Consider the following 17,663-nt stretch of genomic DNA (forward strand, 5'->3'; position numbering starts at 1 on the left):
GAAGCGGCTCAGGTCGCCCCCTCCTCCCCAGCATGTTTAAAAAATAATTTCGATACTCCTCACCAGAAGCCTATTTATACTACAATTAGATCCGAGACGCCCGCCCAGCAGCACGTTAGCCAGGCTCTTTTATAGTCTTTTAACTTTGCACGCTGTGATCGCCGCTGCCTGTCTGCCTCCGCTGGATCCCGGAGCCTCACGCTCCGGCTCGGATTGCGGTCCTCGGCTCCGGAACAGCTGTCAAACGCGTTGTTTCGCAGCAGTTAATCCGAACCCGGCTGCCTCCAAGACGTGGTCTTGGGCAACTGTGGTTGGGCAGGGAGGGAGGTGATTTTATTTTATTTTAAAAGGACTGAAGTAGTGAAGACGTGAGGACTGCAGTTCATTGTAATGGAAGAAGAATAATCGAAAAAAGTGGGTTGGCTGCCCCTTGCTTTTCCCGCTGTGGTCGCGGAGGCGGTCTTGGTTGAGGGGATGTGGCACGAAATACCCGTTTCTCCTCCCCTTTTTCACTCTCCCCTCCAACCCATTCTTTTCTCTAGCTCAAATGTCAGTGCAGGGTCCCGTGTGTCCTTAATACGTGTGTGTCCACAAAACAGTGTTTGCTGACGATGTGGCTGAGGGAAGTTCCTGGCAGAGCAAAGTCTGATTATTTGGCCATCATTCTGTTAAGAGAAAAAAAAAAAAGAAAGGAAAAAAAAAAAGAAAAGAAAAGAAAAGAAAAGACCCTCCTCCAGTCATCACACCCTACACACACTCCACTGGAATAATCTCTATATCTTTAACTCCAATTCCCAGTTGAAATGACATTCTTTTGGGCTGTTTGGACGGTGGGACTGAATGTAATTTTAAGTGTATTTTGTTTTTCTTCCATGACTTTACAAAGAGTGGTGATGAAGATGAAACTGCACATCTGCAACACGCAGTTGCTGCTTCTTGTTTTCTTGGTGTGGGACCCAGCCAGGTGAGACAATTATTTACTGTATTTGCCATTTTAAATTCAGGGTGAAGGTGTGTTTCTTGAATGTTATCAATGCAGAGGTGGCTTTTCAGAAGCTGAAGTATTTTGAAGGATCATTTCTAATGAAAACATATTGTACCAAGAAACAGAACTATTCAATGACAGAGACTATTAAAAGTTCGCTGCTTCTTGTTTTTAGCGATAAAATATAAAAGGGAATACAAACATTTTCTAAAAAAATAAATCACGGAAGAAAAGAGTGCCCTTTAGATGGCATATTTTTGCAAGGAATTGAAGTGGTTGTTATATGCGATTATAATAACACCAAAGTTCAGTAAAGAAACCATCGATTTTCCTTTAAGCCCAACAGAAAAGCATAAGCTAAAATGATTTGAGTGTTAATCTTTTTCTTTTCTTTTTCTTTCTGTCTTTCTTTCCTTTTGGTCTTGGCTCTTTCAGTCAACATAGAAAACCTAAATGATGTGTGGATCTGAAACCTCTAGGTGGAGGTACTATACAACTTCACAATCACAAACAAATAAAACAAAAGCTTGATTTATTAATCAACTTTTCATATTATTGATTTAGAAATTTTTACTTCTAAAATGGTACTGTCATAAAAAGTACTTACTTTGAAAATGTAACAAATTCTGTTTTGCCTGTATTCTACAAATATCAATTTTAATTTCTGTTGTTTTCAATAGCATCATCTTAATTGTAGTCTTTTCTGATTTTTTTTATCATCAATGGGCAGCTTTTATTAATTGCCTAAATTTAGGGTATGGTTTTCAAAATGCCAGAGAACTTAAAATATGATTCATAATAATGTCCATGTAATTATTCCTTTAAAAAAATTAGTGTTTATGATTTTATGATACCTTTATTTCCCTTTAAATTTTTCATTTCCCTGTCTCAGTAAAATGAAAGTTTGTCAAAGTTTGAAAATACTTTCTAGAACTGAGAAGAAATCTCTTTATGAAGTCTTATTTTTAATTGGAAAATAGCTCCTCATTTAATATCTTAATATTGAGTTTAGAAAGAAAATGTGACATGTGATTAAAAAACGCTTTCCAGTGAAAATCTCTAAGTGGAACTTCATGACCATCTTAGTGATTGGTTTTAAAGTTAGCTTAAGGCAACATAAAAACTTTTGAGGCTTGAGGTATGAACTAATTTGCTTACATAATTTTTTAAATGTTTATCTTTATATCAATATTTTAATATTTTCTCTTCTCCCAAGAGGATATTTGCTTGAAGTTGGTTATTGATTTTTCGATGTATTATGACTATTTTTAGCTACTAGCTGTGTAATCATTTAAATGCAAATGAATTCTGTCAATGATATTTCACACAGTACACCTTGATCAGAATGCAATTACATATAATCTTTGATTTTAGAGGAGTGAACAAACTGTGGTCCATTAATAATCATTGAAAATCCTCAGTACTTAACCATATTTTCTTCTACTAGTTTTCTGTTCTATATTTGACCAGTAATGCTCATGCCAGTATTTTATTCTATTATATAAATGATTCTTTTTCTGGACCAGTAATTTAAATCTCTGAATCATTCTGGGGAAAAAAATGGCAGCGAAAAGGGACATTCTGTTTTATACATCCAGTTGCTTCTGCACCAAATTGCTGGATGTCACAAAACCAGGTGTCTGGCTTTCTGATGGAGAAATAATGGAGAAAATCAGTGTTTCTAACCTTCTTCTGGTGATATTTTAAGACCACTTATTCTTTCCTCAAATTTATCACACACACACACACACACACACACACACATACATACACACACACAAAGTAGCTGGGCATTTTAATCTTTGGATGACCTCTATTGCTCTCCTCAGAGACCAGTCAGGAGGGGTACTCCTCCAAGGCTCTCTGCAGCTGTGTCTGTGCTGCTGATGCTTTCAGAGCCCACCTCCACCTCCTGACTTCAGTGGAGTCTGGAACACAGCCAGCGGAGTTTCCCTGATGTCTATATTGCACTTGGCCATTGGGTGGAGGTATACCCAAAGTTAGAAAATCATCTTGGCTTAAAAGAGAAAAAGACATAAAAAGAAAAGACATTTCTGAGAAAGATGGAAAAATTCTGTGCCTCCAAGGAGGCAATTTATTTTCCAATTAATATTCAAATCACTGAAGAATTCTTTCAGTAGTCCTTTTGGTTTTTGTACCTTTCCAAATGCAGAACAATATTACTAATAGTATCTGCATGTGATAATCTACCACCATAATATATTCTAGGGAGTGCATTTTAGAAAAATTGAATAGGTCACACAAAACGCGAAGTGATAGAAATCTGAAATAATTTTGGCATCAAACTTTCTGATAAGCTAGTATTTATTATCTATTTCCAACAGCATGTTTACCTTCTCTATAGACATACTGGCATTTAAAGGAGTGGAAAAGAAAAAAGGAAGAAAACGGGTGACACTAATAGCTCAGGGAGCCTTAAAATTCAAATCAAGGAGGAAGAGCATGTTGGCACTTGCAAAACACACGTATGCATATATATCAGCTTGTAAAATTATCTGTTTAGGTTGGTGCTGGCTAACATCCAAGAAGATGAGGCTAAAAATAACATTACCATCTTTACAAGAATTCTAGACAGACTTCTGGATGGTTACGATAATCGGCTTAGACCAGGACTGGGAGGTAAAAATAGTTTTTCTTTTCTTAAATGCTCACAAAATAATGCCTTTAAAAGTTAAGGGTAATATTTATATTTTAATACATTTTATACATGAATGCATTGTCACATATTAAAAAACATAGGTAATAGAAAATAAGGTATATGAAATAAACATTATCTCTGATTCCTTTTATACAGATATAATGTATTTACCATACCTTTTATAGACTACCTGAAGTCATATAGAGCCCAGACTTTGTGCATGAATAGTTTTTAAATTAGTTTATTTATAATGGCTAAGTTTTTCAAACTTAGACTATGTGAAAGCGTGACATTATTGGGCAGATATGCTTGTATAGTATCTTTCGTTTCCTTCATTGAATTTTACAGATGCCTACTTTCACACTAGTACAGATATATAGAAACGAGAAACATAAAAATATAAAAGAGTATCTGGGTTGAATTTTAGCAACCAGATAAATTTTAGCAATCATCACAGGATTCTGTGATGATATTTCTTTACACGTGCATGTGACGTTTCTAAAATACAGCACCGGTTTGGCATTCTTGAAACTTTCAAAGACATTTTGGGTATACTTCAGCTGTAAGCCTAATTTATTGACCTGTGGTACAGTTTGATTTCAAATTTAAACATTCATTCTCAACTCAGAAAAACAGATCTATTTTTATCCATAAAGGTAAAGGAAACTAGGCTTGGCTAATGTGTTAAATTTTAATTATCCTTTAGCATAGATGGGTGATACTAAGGAGATTAGGCACAAGTAAGGTAGGTGTGTAATTCCTGAAAGGATTCTGAGTCAAAATATTGTTACTCATTAATTCTAACATGAGATGTATATATATATATATATATATATATATATATATATATATATATATGTATGTATATATCTGCATGCACACATTTATCAAATGTATGTTATACTAATTAGGATGTTCAGTTTAATAACTAATTCAAAGTTAAGATGAATTAGTTGAATGCTTGGTACTGACTGAAGGTTTATATAGTTAGCCTGATTATTACCAGGTTGGCAACTTTGCAATATTAAATTGCTTGAAAAGATGTGTAGTGACTAAACACCTGGATGTTTATGTCAATACTGTCTTTTGAAAAATGTAAGTGGTTGTTAATTCTATACATATTTGGCAATTGTATGGTTTGCATTGCCCAGGAGTCAGAAAAGGTTGGAAAAGACCCAACTTGTTTTTAAATAATATGCCATTTAATTGATAGTGGTTTTGGACTTGAATCCTGAGTGGTACCTTGCATTTCAAGAGAGAAGTGATGGGGAAGAATAATGTTCAGAAGTATGATGCATTGTATCTCTCAGAGATAATTCAATTGTTTAATATACACTTAGTCTACTAAAAGAAAAACTCTCAAGTTTATGAGTCTGTTTCCATTTTGTAAATAAGTTCTTTACTCCAATATAAAATAAAAAGTTAAAAGAAAAGTTAAAATAAGGAAAAACTAAAGGGAAAGAATCTTTTCTTAGTAATTAACATTTCTAATGACCATGAATAGAAGGCATTACCGTCCATGTTAGCATATATAGCAAGGAGCTAATGTCAAACTCATACAACAGAAGTATGCCTAGCATGAGGCTGTCATAGTTCATGATGGTAATTTGGGAGGTAGATTGCACTAAGGCAGATATTTTCCCAAGGCTTAGATTTTATTATTTTTTAATAAATCTTGTGCTGTCTAAAAGACTTAAGATATTTAAGCTGGATCTTGGATTTTGTCTATGAGATTTTAAGAGAAATGTTTACACTGTGGGTGTATAGTTGGGAAGTAAAAACTACCTGTTAAAGGACATGGATATTGCCATTTATCTCTTCATATTTCTTTTAAAATATCTCTTCCATTCTTTTTACTTTGGTCATCAGCATTCGAATATAGATCCTTGTCACTCATTCTGTAGGTTAATGCAATAGACAAAGTGGCTCTTCTTGCCTAGTGTCTTCCTTCCCCAATCCTTCTCTGATAGTGGACATGTGCTAACATTTCACAGTCAGATTGGTCTTCTTGTAGTCAATACTTTTCATATATTACTCTCTTGTCTTGATCAAATACCTGTGATAGCTCCCCATTGCTTTCTGTAGATGGTGATGAGGGGGTAGGGGGGAAGGAATATAGGCCTTGCATGCAGATGGATCTAGATTAGAATTTCTGCTCCATCTACACACCCAAAACTGTGTCTTGGCCAGGTAATCGCTGTTTCCTTTCATTTAAAATGGTCATGATGGGGATTCCCTTGTGTGTTATTTGTTGCTTTTCCCTTGCTGCTTTTAATATTTTTTCTTTGTATTTAATTTTTGTTAGTTCAGTTAATATGTGTCTCAGCATGTTTCTCCTTGGGTTTATCCTGTATGGGAGTCTTGTGCTTCCTGGACTTGGGTGACTATTTCCTTTCCCATGTAGGAGGGTACAAATGAACTTATCTACAAAACAGAAATAGAGTTACAGATGTAGAAAATAAACTTACGGTTACCAGGGGGTAAACGGGGGATAAATTGGAATTGACATATACACACTACCATATATAAAATAGATAACTAATAAGGACCTACTGTATAGCACAGGGAACTCTACTCAGTACTCTCTAATGGCCTATATGGGAAAAGAATCTAAAAAAGAGTGGATATACGTATATGTACAACAGATTCACTTTGCTGTACACCTGAAACTAACACAACATTGTAAATCAACTATACCTTCCCAAAATTAAAAAAATAAATAAATTAAATGGCCATGATGTATTTCTACTTTATAGTGTTGTTGAGAGGATTACATAAACTACAGTATACATGCAACATTCTAGCAGTTAAACACAATCAATTCCTTCCCTCCTCCCATAGGTTCCGAACACGACAATCAAGGTTTTTACAATTTACTTCTCTGGCTTAATTTTTACTTTGCCACCCATCTATCCTGTACTTCAAACACATTCATTTTCTCTTGATAATCCATTCACATCTGCTCCCTTAGCCTTTGAGGGGAAAATATTCCCCTCTCACTGGAATTATTCTTCCTCATTCTCTCTTGTGAAGACCACCTCAATGTGGATCCTTTTCAGTAATAACCTTTCTTAACTGAATTGAAGCACCCAGATTCAATTTTCCCTCTGTTGAATTTCTTTGGCTGTTGTTGGCTTTGTATCTCATTTGGTACGTATTATGTGCTATCTTGGATTATTTATTACCTTTTTATGTGTCTCTTGTTACCTTAACAAGAGCATAAACTTATTGAGGCAAGGTATTGTATCATAAATGCTCTGTACTGTCACTACCTAAATATTGATTTGCATATGGTGACTCTAAAAAAATATATTGATTACTTGATTAACTTTTCTATGACCAGTTAATCATCTGGGAAATGGAGCTACTCACATCTGGCTGACCTTTTAGTTGGGAACGTTGAGGTGATACTTTGTGCATCCTGCTGCAGGAAGGTGGTGTGGCTGAGTGAAGAGAACCTAACTTTAGACTGTGGTGATTTAGGTAAAATTCTAGATGGAGTACTGAGCAGTCTTGTGGCCTTTCAGTACTTTACCTCTCTGGGGCTACATCTGTCATCTGTAAAATAGGATTACTATTACTATTCTTAGGGGTTTTTGATGAATATTAAATGCAGTGATATATGCAAAGGATTTAGCACATGACTGGCATATAGTAGAGAGTTAATACATAACAATAACTAGAAGAGTTTGAAAACCTTTGTAAATACACTGTTGTAAGTTTTAGTTATTATTACGGTTTCTTCTCTGTCCAAAATTCTCAGCCTGAATGTTCATATGTCATTTCAAATAGAAAGTTCAGGGAAATTATTTGTATCATTATATCCCAGAAATTAATAATAAGGGGAAAAATGGGTTTGATTCAATTTAATATATCAAACTGAACATCTCTATTGATGGATAATCTGAATAATTAATCTCAATTATTATTATTTCTCCTTTGTAACGTTAGTATAAATGAGTACATAGGAAAGAGCAATCAGTTTTGTATTAAGAGTTAGAAAAATTATTCTTTTCACCTGGCTCTTCAACTTACTAGCTCTTATCCCAGACAAGTTACTTAGACATTCTGAGCCTTGATATCTTCTTAGGGAAAATGGGAATATTAGCATTTTATTCTGAGAGGAAGAAGATAAATTGGGACTTCTATACTTGAAAAGGATTGTACAATAGGTCGAATGATAAAATTTTAAAGTATTTAATAATTAATTATGGGTTTTCTTTTTTTTCTTCCAGTTTTATTAAGGTATAATTGACATATAGCACTGTAAACATTTAAGGTGTACAGACCTATGGGTCCTCTTTAAACTGAGGGCCCGATCACATTACTCAACTGCTCAAAATCCTGCAATGGTTTCTACTTCAGTCAGAATAAAACACAGATTTCTTTCAATGGTCTCCAAAGTCCTGTATAATCTGTTTCCCTATTCTTCTTTGGCCTCACCTCACACAACTCTCCTTCTTGCTAAGACTGCTACAGTCACATTGGCTTCTTTTCTGTTCCATGAAGACACCACGATACACACACACTCCTTGGAGCTTTTCCCCAACTGTTCCCTCTTCCCTGGATACCCATTGAGCTCACCTTCTCAACGAGGCCTACCCAGAACAATGCGATAAATACTATGTGTTCATCCTTTAGCAATACTGCTCCTTCTTACGCCTTTTTTTCTGTTTTTACTTAGCACTTACTATTTTTAATATACAAGATAATTTTTAAATCATTAGGTCAATTGCTTACTTTTGTCTCTTTTGCTAGAATGAAGGCTAATTGAGGTTAGGGATTTTTGTCTGTTTTGTTGTCTGGTTCTCAAGCATCTAGAACAGTGCCTGGCACATAGTAAGCATGGATTTAAATATTTCTTGAATGAATTTTATTTTATTCATTTATTTTATTTTATGTTATTTAGTATGCTCCCATGAAAAGAATCGACTATAGAACTTACCTTATCCTTAAAATCATCAGAGCAATTATCATTTAATTACTGTACTGGCCTTTCACTGTTAGCACCAGCGTATTAGGCTGACTTCTTGGTGAATGGAAACAATCACTACAATTATTCCAAATCCTGGCTTATGTTAGATGTGATTCTGCCTTGAACTAACTGTGTGATTTGGGGGATTTGGGATGATTCATTTATCCCATCTGTGACGTCATTTACTTACCTGTGAAATTGGAGGGGAGGTTCTACTTACCCTGTCTGTCTCACAATAATATGGTATGGTTCACGTAAATAAGAAAGCATAATGTGGCATGCATTGATAGGTATTAGGACCGTTAGGAATAGCAGAGAAGAGTTCTTCAAGAACATCATCTTAGAAGGTAGTATCCTTGAAAACATGCCAAGAAAATACTGGTAGGTCTTGTGCATTTGGTTGGCTTAGTCCCTTGTAAGTCTGGAAATGTATCTACCAAGACCATATGTTCAGCTTAGCTAGAACTTATAACTGAATCAATTTCTCCTTTAGTCTTCCTTTTAGTCATTGGAGCTAACAACTCAGGTACCACCTATGGATTTTGATGTTCCATAAGAGGCTTTCAAATTGTTAACTGAATAAAAGGAGCCACACTTGCGTTTTGGACTGTGTTTAGAAGGTCATTGAAGAAAAGGAAAGTGTAGACAGGCCTCGTATATTTATAACAGCTAACATTCACAGTGCTCAACAATGACAACTATTAGACATGACAAGGCTTGGTATCTAAATTATAGATTCAGTCTGGAAAATCTAGATAAACAAATCTCACTTCAGTGATGCTCCCTTGAATTTTGCAGGAGATGCTGTTTGGGAAAAAAGTGCCACCATCCAGTCTAACGCATGTTAGATGTTTTTTCCTCTAAAACTTGAAGCAGCTTTATGCTTAAAGCCATGAAAAACATGATGTCAGATTATAGACTTAGGGTATGAGGGTCAGTTTCCGACTTCACTCTTGGATATTTCTCCTCAGGCTGTAGAGAGATGGATGATAACATGTTTCTATGAATTTTACTACTCTCAATTTTATAAAAATAAAATATAAGATATTCGGTGGGCAAAAATTAGTACAAAAAATCTGGTCTCTCCCAGAACCTAAGAGGGAGTCTGACCTCAAAATAGCATCATATTATTTTATAAAGAAGTGGTTAAGATCAGTGCCTCTGAATACCAGCATCTTTGAATTTGAATTCTGTTGCCATACTATATGAACTACAAACTTTTCACTCAACCTCTCCTTGCTTTGGTTTCTTTATTTGTAAAATGGGGGGCTAAAAGTATGTGACTTATTGGTTTGTTAAGTATTTAATTTAAAAAAAAATTTTGGAGCGTCCGGCAAACAGAGTAGGAACTCAATACTTGTAGATATTATTGCTGTTATTGTCGATTCTACTACTACTTCTACTATGAATGCATAAGTCCATCCATCACTCAATGTTTTCTTTAATTTGTAAAAGCTGTGACTTCTAAAAAAGGATAAATGTGTGGCACAGAGAAAAGATATATTTGTATGTTTCTCATGCTTTTAGTTTCATTTTGTAGCACACTTTTGTGTATGTACAGAATCTCTGGAAACAAAGCCAATCACAAAAGAAATATGTCAGATTATTGTAACATATAACAATTGGGCATCACCAGTTCATGATACTGAATTTACCTATAAGAACAAAATCATATTTACAGAATGAAAACCTCACTATGAGATACAGATGGTGATTTTAGGGACATGAAACTGAGCGTGTCCACCATCCTAGCCTGGGATGTGCCAGGAACTTGAATGGCACGAGCTCTGGGTCTTGCAGCTACCGGGTGCGTGCCTGATGCTTGACAGCATCTTATGAGGTGAGGGGTGGTATAGGCATCAGGAAGGAGATAACACACTGAGAATGATCTGAAATCTCTATACGGAATTGAAAGGGGCAGGGGACAAGTGGGTTGCGCGCTGAGCAGAAAGGAAGCGGCTGAGCCCTTAAGAAGTTCTTGTCTCAGGTGGAGGCGGGGTAAACTTCAGGTACTGGTCCTCTGCTCAACAGCTCTGATGTTTGGCATTCTCCTCATTCAGCAGCTGTGATTGGGGCTGATGCTCCTGAAGAGGCAGGAGGCAGCAGAGAATCTACTCTCCCTTCCCTCCTGACTAGGTCTTCTGAGGTCCCCCAGTGTGCCTGGAGTGGGATAACCTTCTTAGGCATAAGAAGATTTCAGAACCCTTTTCACTCTCTGCCACCAGATCTTCTCCACCCACTTTCGTTTGCGAGTTTGATTATTTCATGAGCGAGAAAATAAAAATAAATTGGGATGACTTCACAGAAGTGTGTAATTAGCTTTGGGTAAATATGTAAATAATGGATATCAAGTTTTTTTCATTTACTCTTTATTGAAAATTATTTTGTGGGAGGCATGAAACAGAACGCGGAAAGGTACTAGGTGCCTGAAGTGGGTTGCTGTTTGGGAGGCTGGAAACTCTGGACATGGGCTTCCTTCATAGTGCGGGCTTCCTCACAGCGCATGCTAACTAAAACGAGAAACGCAGTCATGTTATGTGCAGGCTTTTGGATTCTTTTTAGTATTACAAGCCGACTAAGAAACATGTTAGCGTTTCTGTACACCCTCACTCTAAAGCTGTGTGTTGCTTGCCTACCCTCTTAGGGAGTGGTGCTAAGACCGGCTTCTTCAGAAATGGTTAGAGTGAGGTTTTGCAGAACTCTTTCTCAGTTTGATGTTTTAACTGTATATATAGCTTGTGATTATTTTATAGGAAAGGCAGACTGAGTGCGTACACGGCAGCAATGGGTTGCGTTAGACTGGATGGTGGCACTTTTTTCCCAAACAGCATCTCCTGCAAAATTCAAGGGAGCATCACTGAAGTGAGTGACCCAGAGGATACTACCCATGTTTCAATGAACTAACGCTAAGGCTTTTTTTTTTTCACCTTAAAACAGTTTTGGTAAATAGCAGCTTCTTCTCTCAACCATTGCTGCTAGAGAGGCATTGCCCTTAGTCATACTTTTGAGGGATTGTTATTTTTGCTCTTTTCGGGCACAAGCACACCCCACTCACTCTGTTGTTTTCCTGCCAGCTTTTAAGCTCAGGTGCAATCAACATTTTTCTTTTTTTCACTCCTTAATACACAGCGGATAAATTGCACCATAGGCATGACGGATCCATTTGTGTTAGTGTTATTTTTTGATTGCTACATCTCCAATCATCTTGTAGAAATCTATATTGGTAGTGGAGATGGCCAAGTGCACAGCTTGGCCAGCCAGCAATTCATTACTTTTTGATGTGTTAACCTGAAAAGAGTCAAATGAAGTTATTCTAGTAGTTTGTTCCCTAACACATGTGTATTGAAGACTTATGACGTGCCAGACACTCTGCAGGATATAAAGATGTACAAGGTGTAGTGTTGGTCTCCAGGGGATGAAGCCCCTTGGAGGGCAGATAAGGTAGGTACAGTGTGATTCTCAAAATGACTCGAAACAGTACAACACATGTTCCATTATAAGAACATGCTATTGAAATAAAGAAAAGAAATCACTTTTACTTGCATCATACAACTGGAGTTAGCCAATTTCTGTCTCTATAAGCCTAGTTCATTCATTCCATTGTTTCTTTCTAAGGGCCAAGGATTTGCTGGGTCCTGCTGTAAATGCTGCAAATACTATGCCGAACAGGACTGAGTCTTTGCAGAAATTCATATCATATCATATTTTGGCTCTTTCTGCCTTTCAACTATCTTAACAGTGGTTTCTTCTTTCTCTCCTTAATTAAGAATATTGTATAATTATTGTATGCTTTTTCTTTATTGAAGTGTAAGTCTTTTCTCATAAAAAGAAGAGAGATTTCTGATATACTTACTGTCAGGCTGAGAACTGTGATATCTACAGAAGAGTATAACATCCAGAGGGCATGTCTTTCTGTGTCTGTAGCAGGGGTGTTGAGAGTATTTATGGTAAGAGTGGCATTCCTAGAGGTAGAAAGGGAAGTGTTTATTCCAGTCGAAACTTCTGGATACTCCTCAGTTCTCTTTCTAAGGAAAACTTATTTTCTGCCTCATCTTAATTTGTTTTGAGCTACAGATGAATTAAATAATAACTAGACATGAACTGTGGAATAAAAAAATTAATGATATGAGTTGTAATACCATGAGGATTTAGTGTATTTCCTTTGAGCTTTAATGTTTCTGACCCAACACAGAATTCTGAAAACTTGTTTCTAATTTGAAATACCTCATTCCTCAAGGTTTAGATCTTCTCATTTAGGAGTAAGTTATCATAAGAATAAAATTAATGTTTAAATCTAAAGGGATTTCATATAAAAACTCATCAAATTGAGGATATCAGCTTATAAGATACATATAATCCCTTCAAATTCTCCATTGGGTTTTTGCATTTTAAGTAACTTACATTAAGGTAGATTTGATGTCTCTGTATGTTATTATTATACAAATGAAAACACTAGCATATGGAAAAGTATGACTCCATCTCCATCTTAATTTAATATGAATTAAGTCATGTCATTTTTATTTTTTTAAATTTTTGTTTGTTTTAATATTTAAAACATGCACATTAAGAACATAAAAATGGTTTTGCATAAAATTCAAAAATATAGTACTCTGTTATAAGAGCATTCTTTTTATAAATATCTTTGTTAAGATTCAGGATGGTAGCTCCTTTTTAGGGGAATAAATGCAAAATGTAGCACAAAGATTGTCCCAGTAGTATGTGTGGCATTATTCTTTCTGTATTAAAGTATTGCAGGATTCTTAAGAGGACATGTTCAGTCGGAATAGTACTAAGTTGATTTGAAACATAATAAAAGAAAAGGTAAGGCTTTCTTCTTCTGATATAGTATCCAGAGGAAAAATATGTCAAAAAGAAGATACTGCTATCTTCAGCTATTTTGTGGAGATGGTTAATAATTCATAAATTCTCTGAATATTTGAGGAATATCATATATTGAGTAGTACAATTGGATCTTGTCTATTGAGTAGAGGAATAGAGTTATGCCACAAAGTTAAGGAAGGTTGAAGAGAGGATAAAAATTATAAATGCCTCCTAAGAGCATTCCCAAACCCATTGTTTAGGTTATGTTTTGTAGTGGTACATAAATATTTTAGTAAGTACTGGGAAGGCATTTGACTTCCATTAAGAACGTAAAAGGATCAGCTGCTTTTAGAATGGTGTGTGTGTGTGTGTGTGTGTGTGTGCGTGCGTGCGTGTGTGTGTGTGTGTGTGTGTGTTAAAAACTTCCCTGGACGAAGAGAGCTCCAGACTTAAACTGGAGGAGTGGTTTGGAGGAGGAAGACAAACGTCATGGAATGTTTTAGAAAAAGATGAGAGGCTTCCGTTTTACTCCTATTTACTGGTGAGAAGATTTTAGATTTTGAAGCTTTAAAAATGATGAGTTACTACTCATATATATAGGTTGGAGGGTCCACAGATTTTCACTTATATGAATTTTTTGAAGCCTTTACAAGAGAAATAAGCAAATCAGCCATAGGCAGAGAATTAGGGTAAATGGAACAAATTCATTTTTGCTGCATGATTGCATAAACTCTGCAATTTCTCAAGAAAGGAAATAGTAGCTAAAATGCTAGCCAGGTTTACAAGGAAGATTAAAGTTTTGGATACCAAGAGAGAGGAAGTCTTAATTAAAAGAAAATGGAATTGCGTGGCTGGTGTTCAGGTCGGGTAGAGGGGAATATGGGAGGGTAGATTTAATTAGTTATCTAGGGCATGTGAGAGGATAATCATCGAAGCAAAAAATGTGAAGCTGATGACTGTGCTTTGGAGAATAGCAAAGGAATCATCCAACAGCTATTAGAGGAAGAGAAACTCTAGAGTCTTAAGAGAGTGAATGGGTGGGTTTAGGTGGTGAAAATGTTATAATGGAATGGGGGTGAGTGTCCAGCGATTTTAAAGGGAGTTGCCATTAGAGCATTACTAAGAGAACAAAGTCCCTTGATAACTAAAAACTAAAACTGAGTATCCGTTTATCATTCTGAGTAGCTTTTGCTTTAGTAATGATTACAAAATTACAGGATCAAAGAGAACTAACAGGAAAGCTATAAACTGAGCTGTATTATCAGTAGTGTCTATATTACAGTATGTAGCCATTTAAAATAGATTACATATCAAAAATTGACTTGCTAAGGGCTTCCCTGGTGTCGCAGTGGTTGAGAGTCCGCCTGCCGATGCAGGGGACACGGGTTCGTGCCCTGGTCCAGGAAGATCCCACATGCCGTGGAGCGGCTGGGCCCGTGAGCCATGGCCGCTGAGCCTGCGCGTCCGGAGCCTGTGCTCCGCAACGGGAGAGGCCACAACAGTGAGGCCCGCGTACAGCAAAAAAAAAAAAAAAAAAAAAAAATTGACTTGTTAAAACATATAAATCTGAATAATAGTGTCTGAATTCTTAAAGGAGAACACCAGGCAGATGAAGTAGTGAGGAGAATATCTCTGTAGCAGAAGAATTCCTTCCCACTCTCATTCTTTCAAGCTCCCCAGGTAATCTGCAGAACTCCTGGAGGTGTTTTTGGCTGCCACCAAACTGATGATCTGACTCATAGCATTAGCAGGGAGGGTCGTTGAGCATTTCCATTATTATCTGTGAAATACGGGGCTGATGAGAAGTCACGTGGGGCCCAGTTGCTGATTCAGGATGGAGCTATTTATGTGTAGATGGAGGTCTGCTTGTTACACGGATGTTGCCTGCCTTTGTCACACCCCATTTAGTCTTTGTCATTTCTGGTGACAGCTTCTAATACAAGCATTTCACTCTCAGGTATCTGACTGCTACCATTTGTAGGGGCAGCTGCAATCTTTGCCACGGTTGCTGCCGCTTTGGAACAGCTGGGAGGTTAAGCAAAATCTATCAGCAGATAAGGAAAAGTGCTCAGGTTCATGTTTAAGTGAGTGGATATGAAGGTTAGTGGGGCGGAAAGTGACTCTTCATCAAATCCTCTCCCTTTAGGGAACTGTTTGGCAGCCTGTCATTTCTGTAATTTCCCCCACCCGCTCAGAGAGGGTGATGTGACACTTTACATACTTCTGTCTGAAGAAGACATTAGCAGAGGATATCATAATCCCCAGTGGCTTTTTATAGTGCAAATTTAATGCCAGTTGGAACAACATAACATTGGAATAAAATAATAAAACATAGATGAAAGAAGAATATCATGGTAGCTTTTTTTTAAAAAAATTTTTAATTAATTTATTTATGGCTGTGTTGGGTCTTCGTTTCTGTGCGAGGGCTTTCTCTAGTTGTGGCAAGCGGGGCCCACTCTTCATCGTGGTGCGCGGGCCTCTCACTATTGCGGCCTCTCTTGTTGCGGAGCACAGGCTCCAGACGCGCAGGCTCAGTAATTGTGGCTCATGGGCCCAGTTGCTCCGCGGCATGTGGGATCTTTCCAGACCAGGGCTCGAACCCGTGTCCCCTGCATTGGCAGGCAGATTCTCAACCACTGAGCCACCAGGGAAGCCCCCTCATGGTAGCTTTTATCAGTTAAGGATGCGTTTGTCTGAAAGCAACAGAAAAATCTATCTGCAGTGACTTCAGTGGGGAATCAGTTTTTCTCACAAGAAGTCTAGTGGTAGGTGGCTCCTAGTATTGAGTTCTTAAGTGATGCCATCAAGAACATCAAGAACTGAGACTTTTTTTATTTTTCCACTTCCTCTTCCTTAGTGTGACTTCAGTCCTTTATGTTGTTACCTTCTGATCCCAAGATGGCTGCTGCAGCTCCAGCTATCATATCCATGGTTAAGGCTGGAATGAAATGAAGGGATGGTGCCAGTTCCATTAGTTCCCTTTATCAGAAAAATAATCCTTTCCAGCACTTGCAGCCGATTTCTATATTTATCTCATAGTTATTTCAATCTAGGAGAGTATCTGGGAAAATGAGTGCCCTACCTGGGGTTGGGCACATTTCTGCCCTTATAAAACTGAGGATTTATTAGAAAGAAGGAAGTTGTGTTGGCTATTCAGTAGGCTACTGGCAATGCCTGCCACATTTACTAATGCTAATAAAAGTTACTTAATCGTTTTGTGCCTCAATTTTCTATTCTGTAAAATAGAAAATATTAATTCCAATGATGGATCAATATACCTAAAGTACTTAAAACTTTAATTTGCATATGAATAACGTGGGTGGTGACTGTTAAAATGCAGATTTTGATTCAATATATCTCTGTAGATCTCAAGATGTTGGGTTTCTAACAGGCCCTCAAGTGATGCCAATGCTGCTGGTCTTTGGGTCACATTTTCAGTAGCAAGAAAGTACTCAGCTAGGGCTGCCATGCTGTACAACCTCAGGGAGCATTCATACAGAATATAATGCAATGACAAGAAGAGGCTAAGTGTTCACTTATTATTATTATCATTACTGCCTCTGGTTTACTCTGATAATTAGGAATTCATAATTTATGTTTCTAAATGTTGCAGTGATAAATCTTATTTTTATCAGAGTATAATCATAGATAAATTTATTCCTTATGATACACTTTTACAAAATTGCCAGTAAATACTAGATTGACCGTTAAAGTCTATGGTGTATGTTAAATACAATTTCTCTATCCAGCTATCAGTACACTCTAATTCTGTCACATTCTATATAAATAAGAACATATCCCTATCTCTATATATATTTAAAAAAATTAAAGCTATGTTGTGATAACGCCATGATGATATTTGAACTCTGCTTCAAAAGATTTGTTGGATGTTACAGTTAGCTAGTTGTGGGAAAGAAAATATTGACATGGAGCTTGTGAATTAATCCAGTATAAATAATTGATTATACAATTTGATTAATTGGTTATAAAATTATAAAATAATTGATTATAAAACTGATTTAATTCTGAATATTGTATTGTGGTAAATAAAATTTTACCACATATGTAATCTTGAGGGCAGAAAAATAATAGAGCTCTCTCTTTAAATTATTTTATGTTCTATTTAACTTGCTCCAAAATTTTCTTTTTGGACAGATGAAAATTGTAATTTCCTTTTAAAAATATTATACATGGTTTGTATGAGGGTGCCTGACAGAGACCAG

General features: G+C 36.6%; 1 protein-coding gene across 2 annotated transcripts in view; it reads left to right on the forward strand.

Moving 5' to 3' along the window:
- The first annotated feature begins 242 nt into the window (after positions 1-242).
- Positions 243-17,663, forward strand: part of GABRA2 (gamma-aminobutyric acid type A receptor alpha2 subunit) — a 119,356-nt gene continuing 101,935 nt past the window's right edge. The window contains exons 1-2 of one of the 2 annotated variants that reach the window (XM_029235414.1): positions 243-964; positions 3,510-3,625. In XM_029235414.1, coding sequence (XP_029091247.1) covers positions 804-964; positions 3,510-3,625 — 277 coding nt within the window. In that variant the 5' untranslated portion in view covers positions 243-803. The remainder of the gene's footprint in view (positions 965-3,509; positions 3,626-17,663) is intronic. The other variant, XM_029235415.1, reaches the window with a different exon arrangement.

Source organism: Monodon monoceros, unplaced genomic scaffold, assembly GCF_005190385.1.
Source record: "Monodon monoceros isolate NGI ecotype Baffin Bay Population unplaced genomic scaffold, NGI_Narwhal_1 Super_Scaffold_20, whole genome shotgun sequence".
Taxonomy (NCBI): Eukaryota; Metazoa; Chordata; class Mammalia; order Artiodactyla; family Monodontidae; genus Monodon; species Monodon monoceros.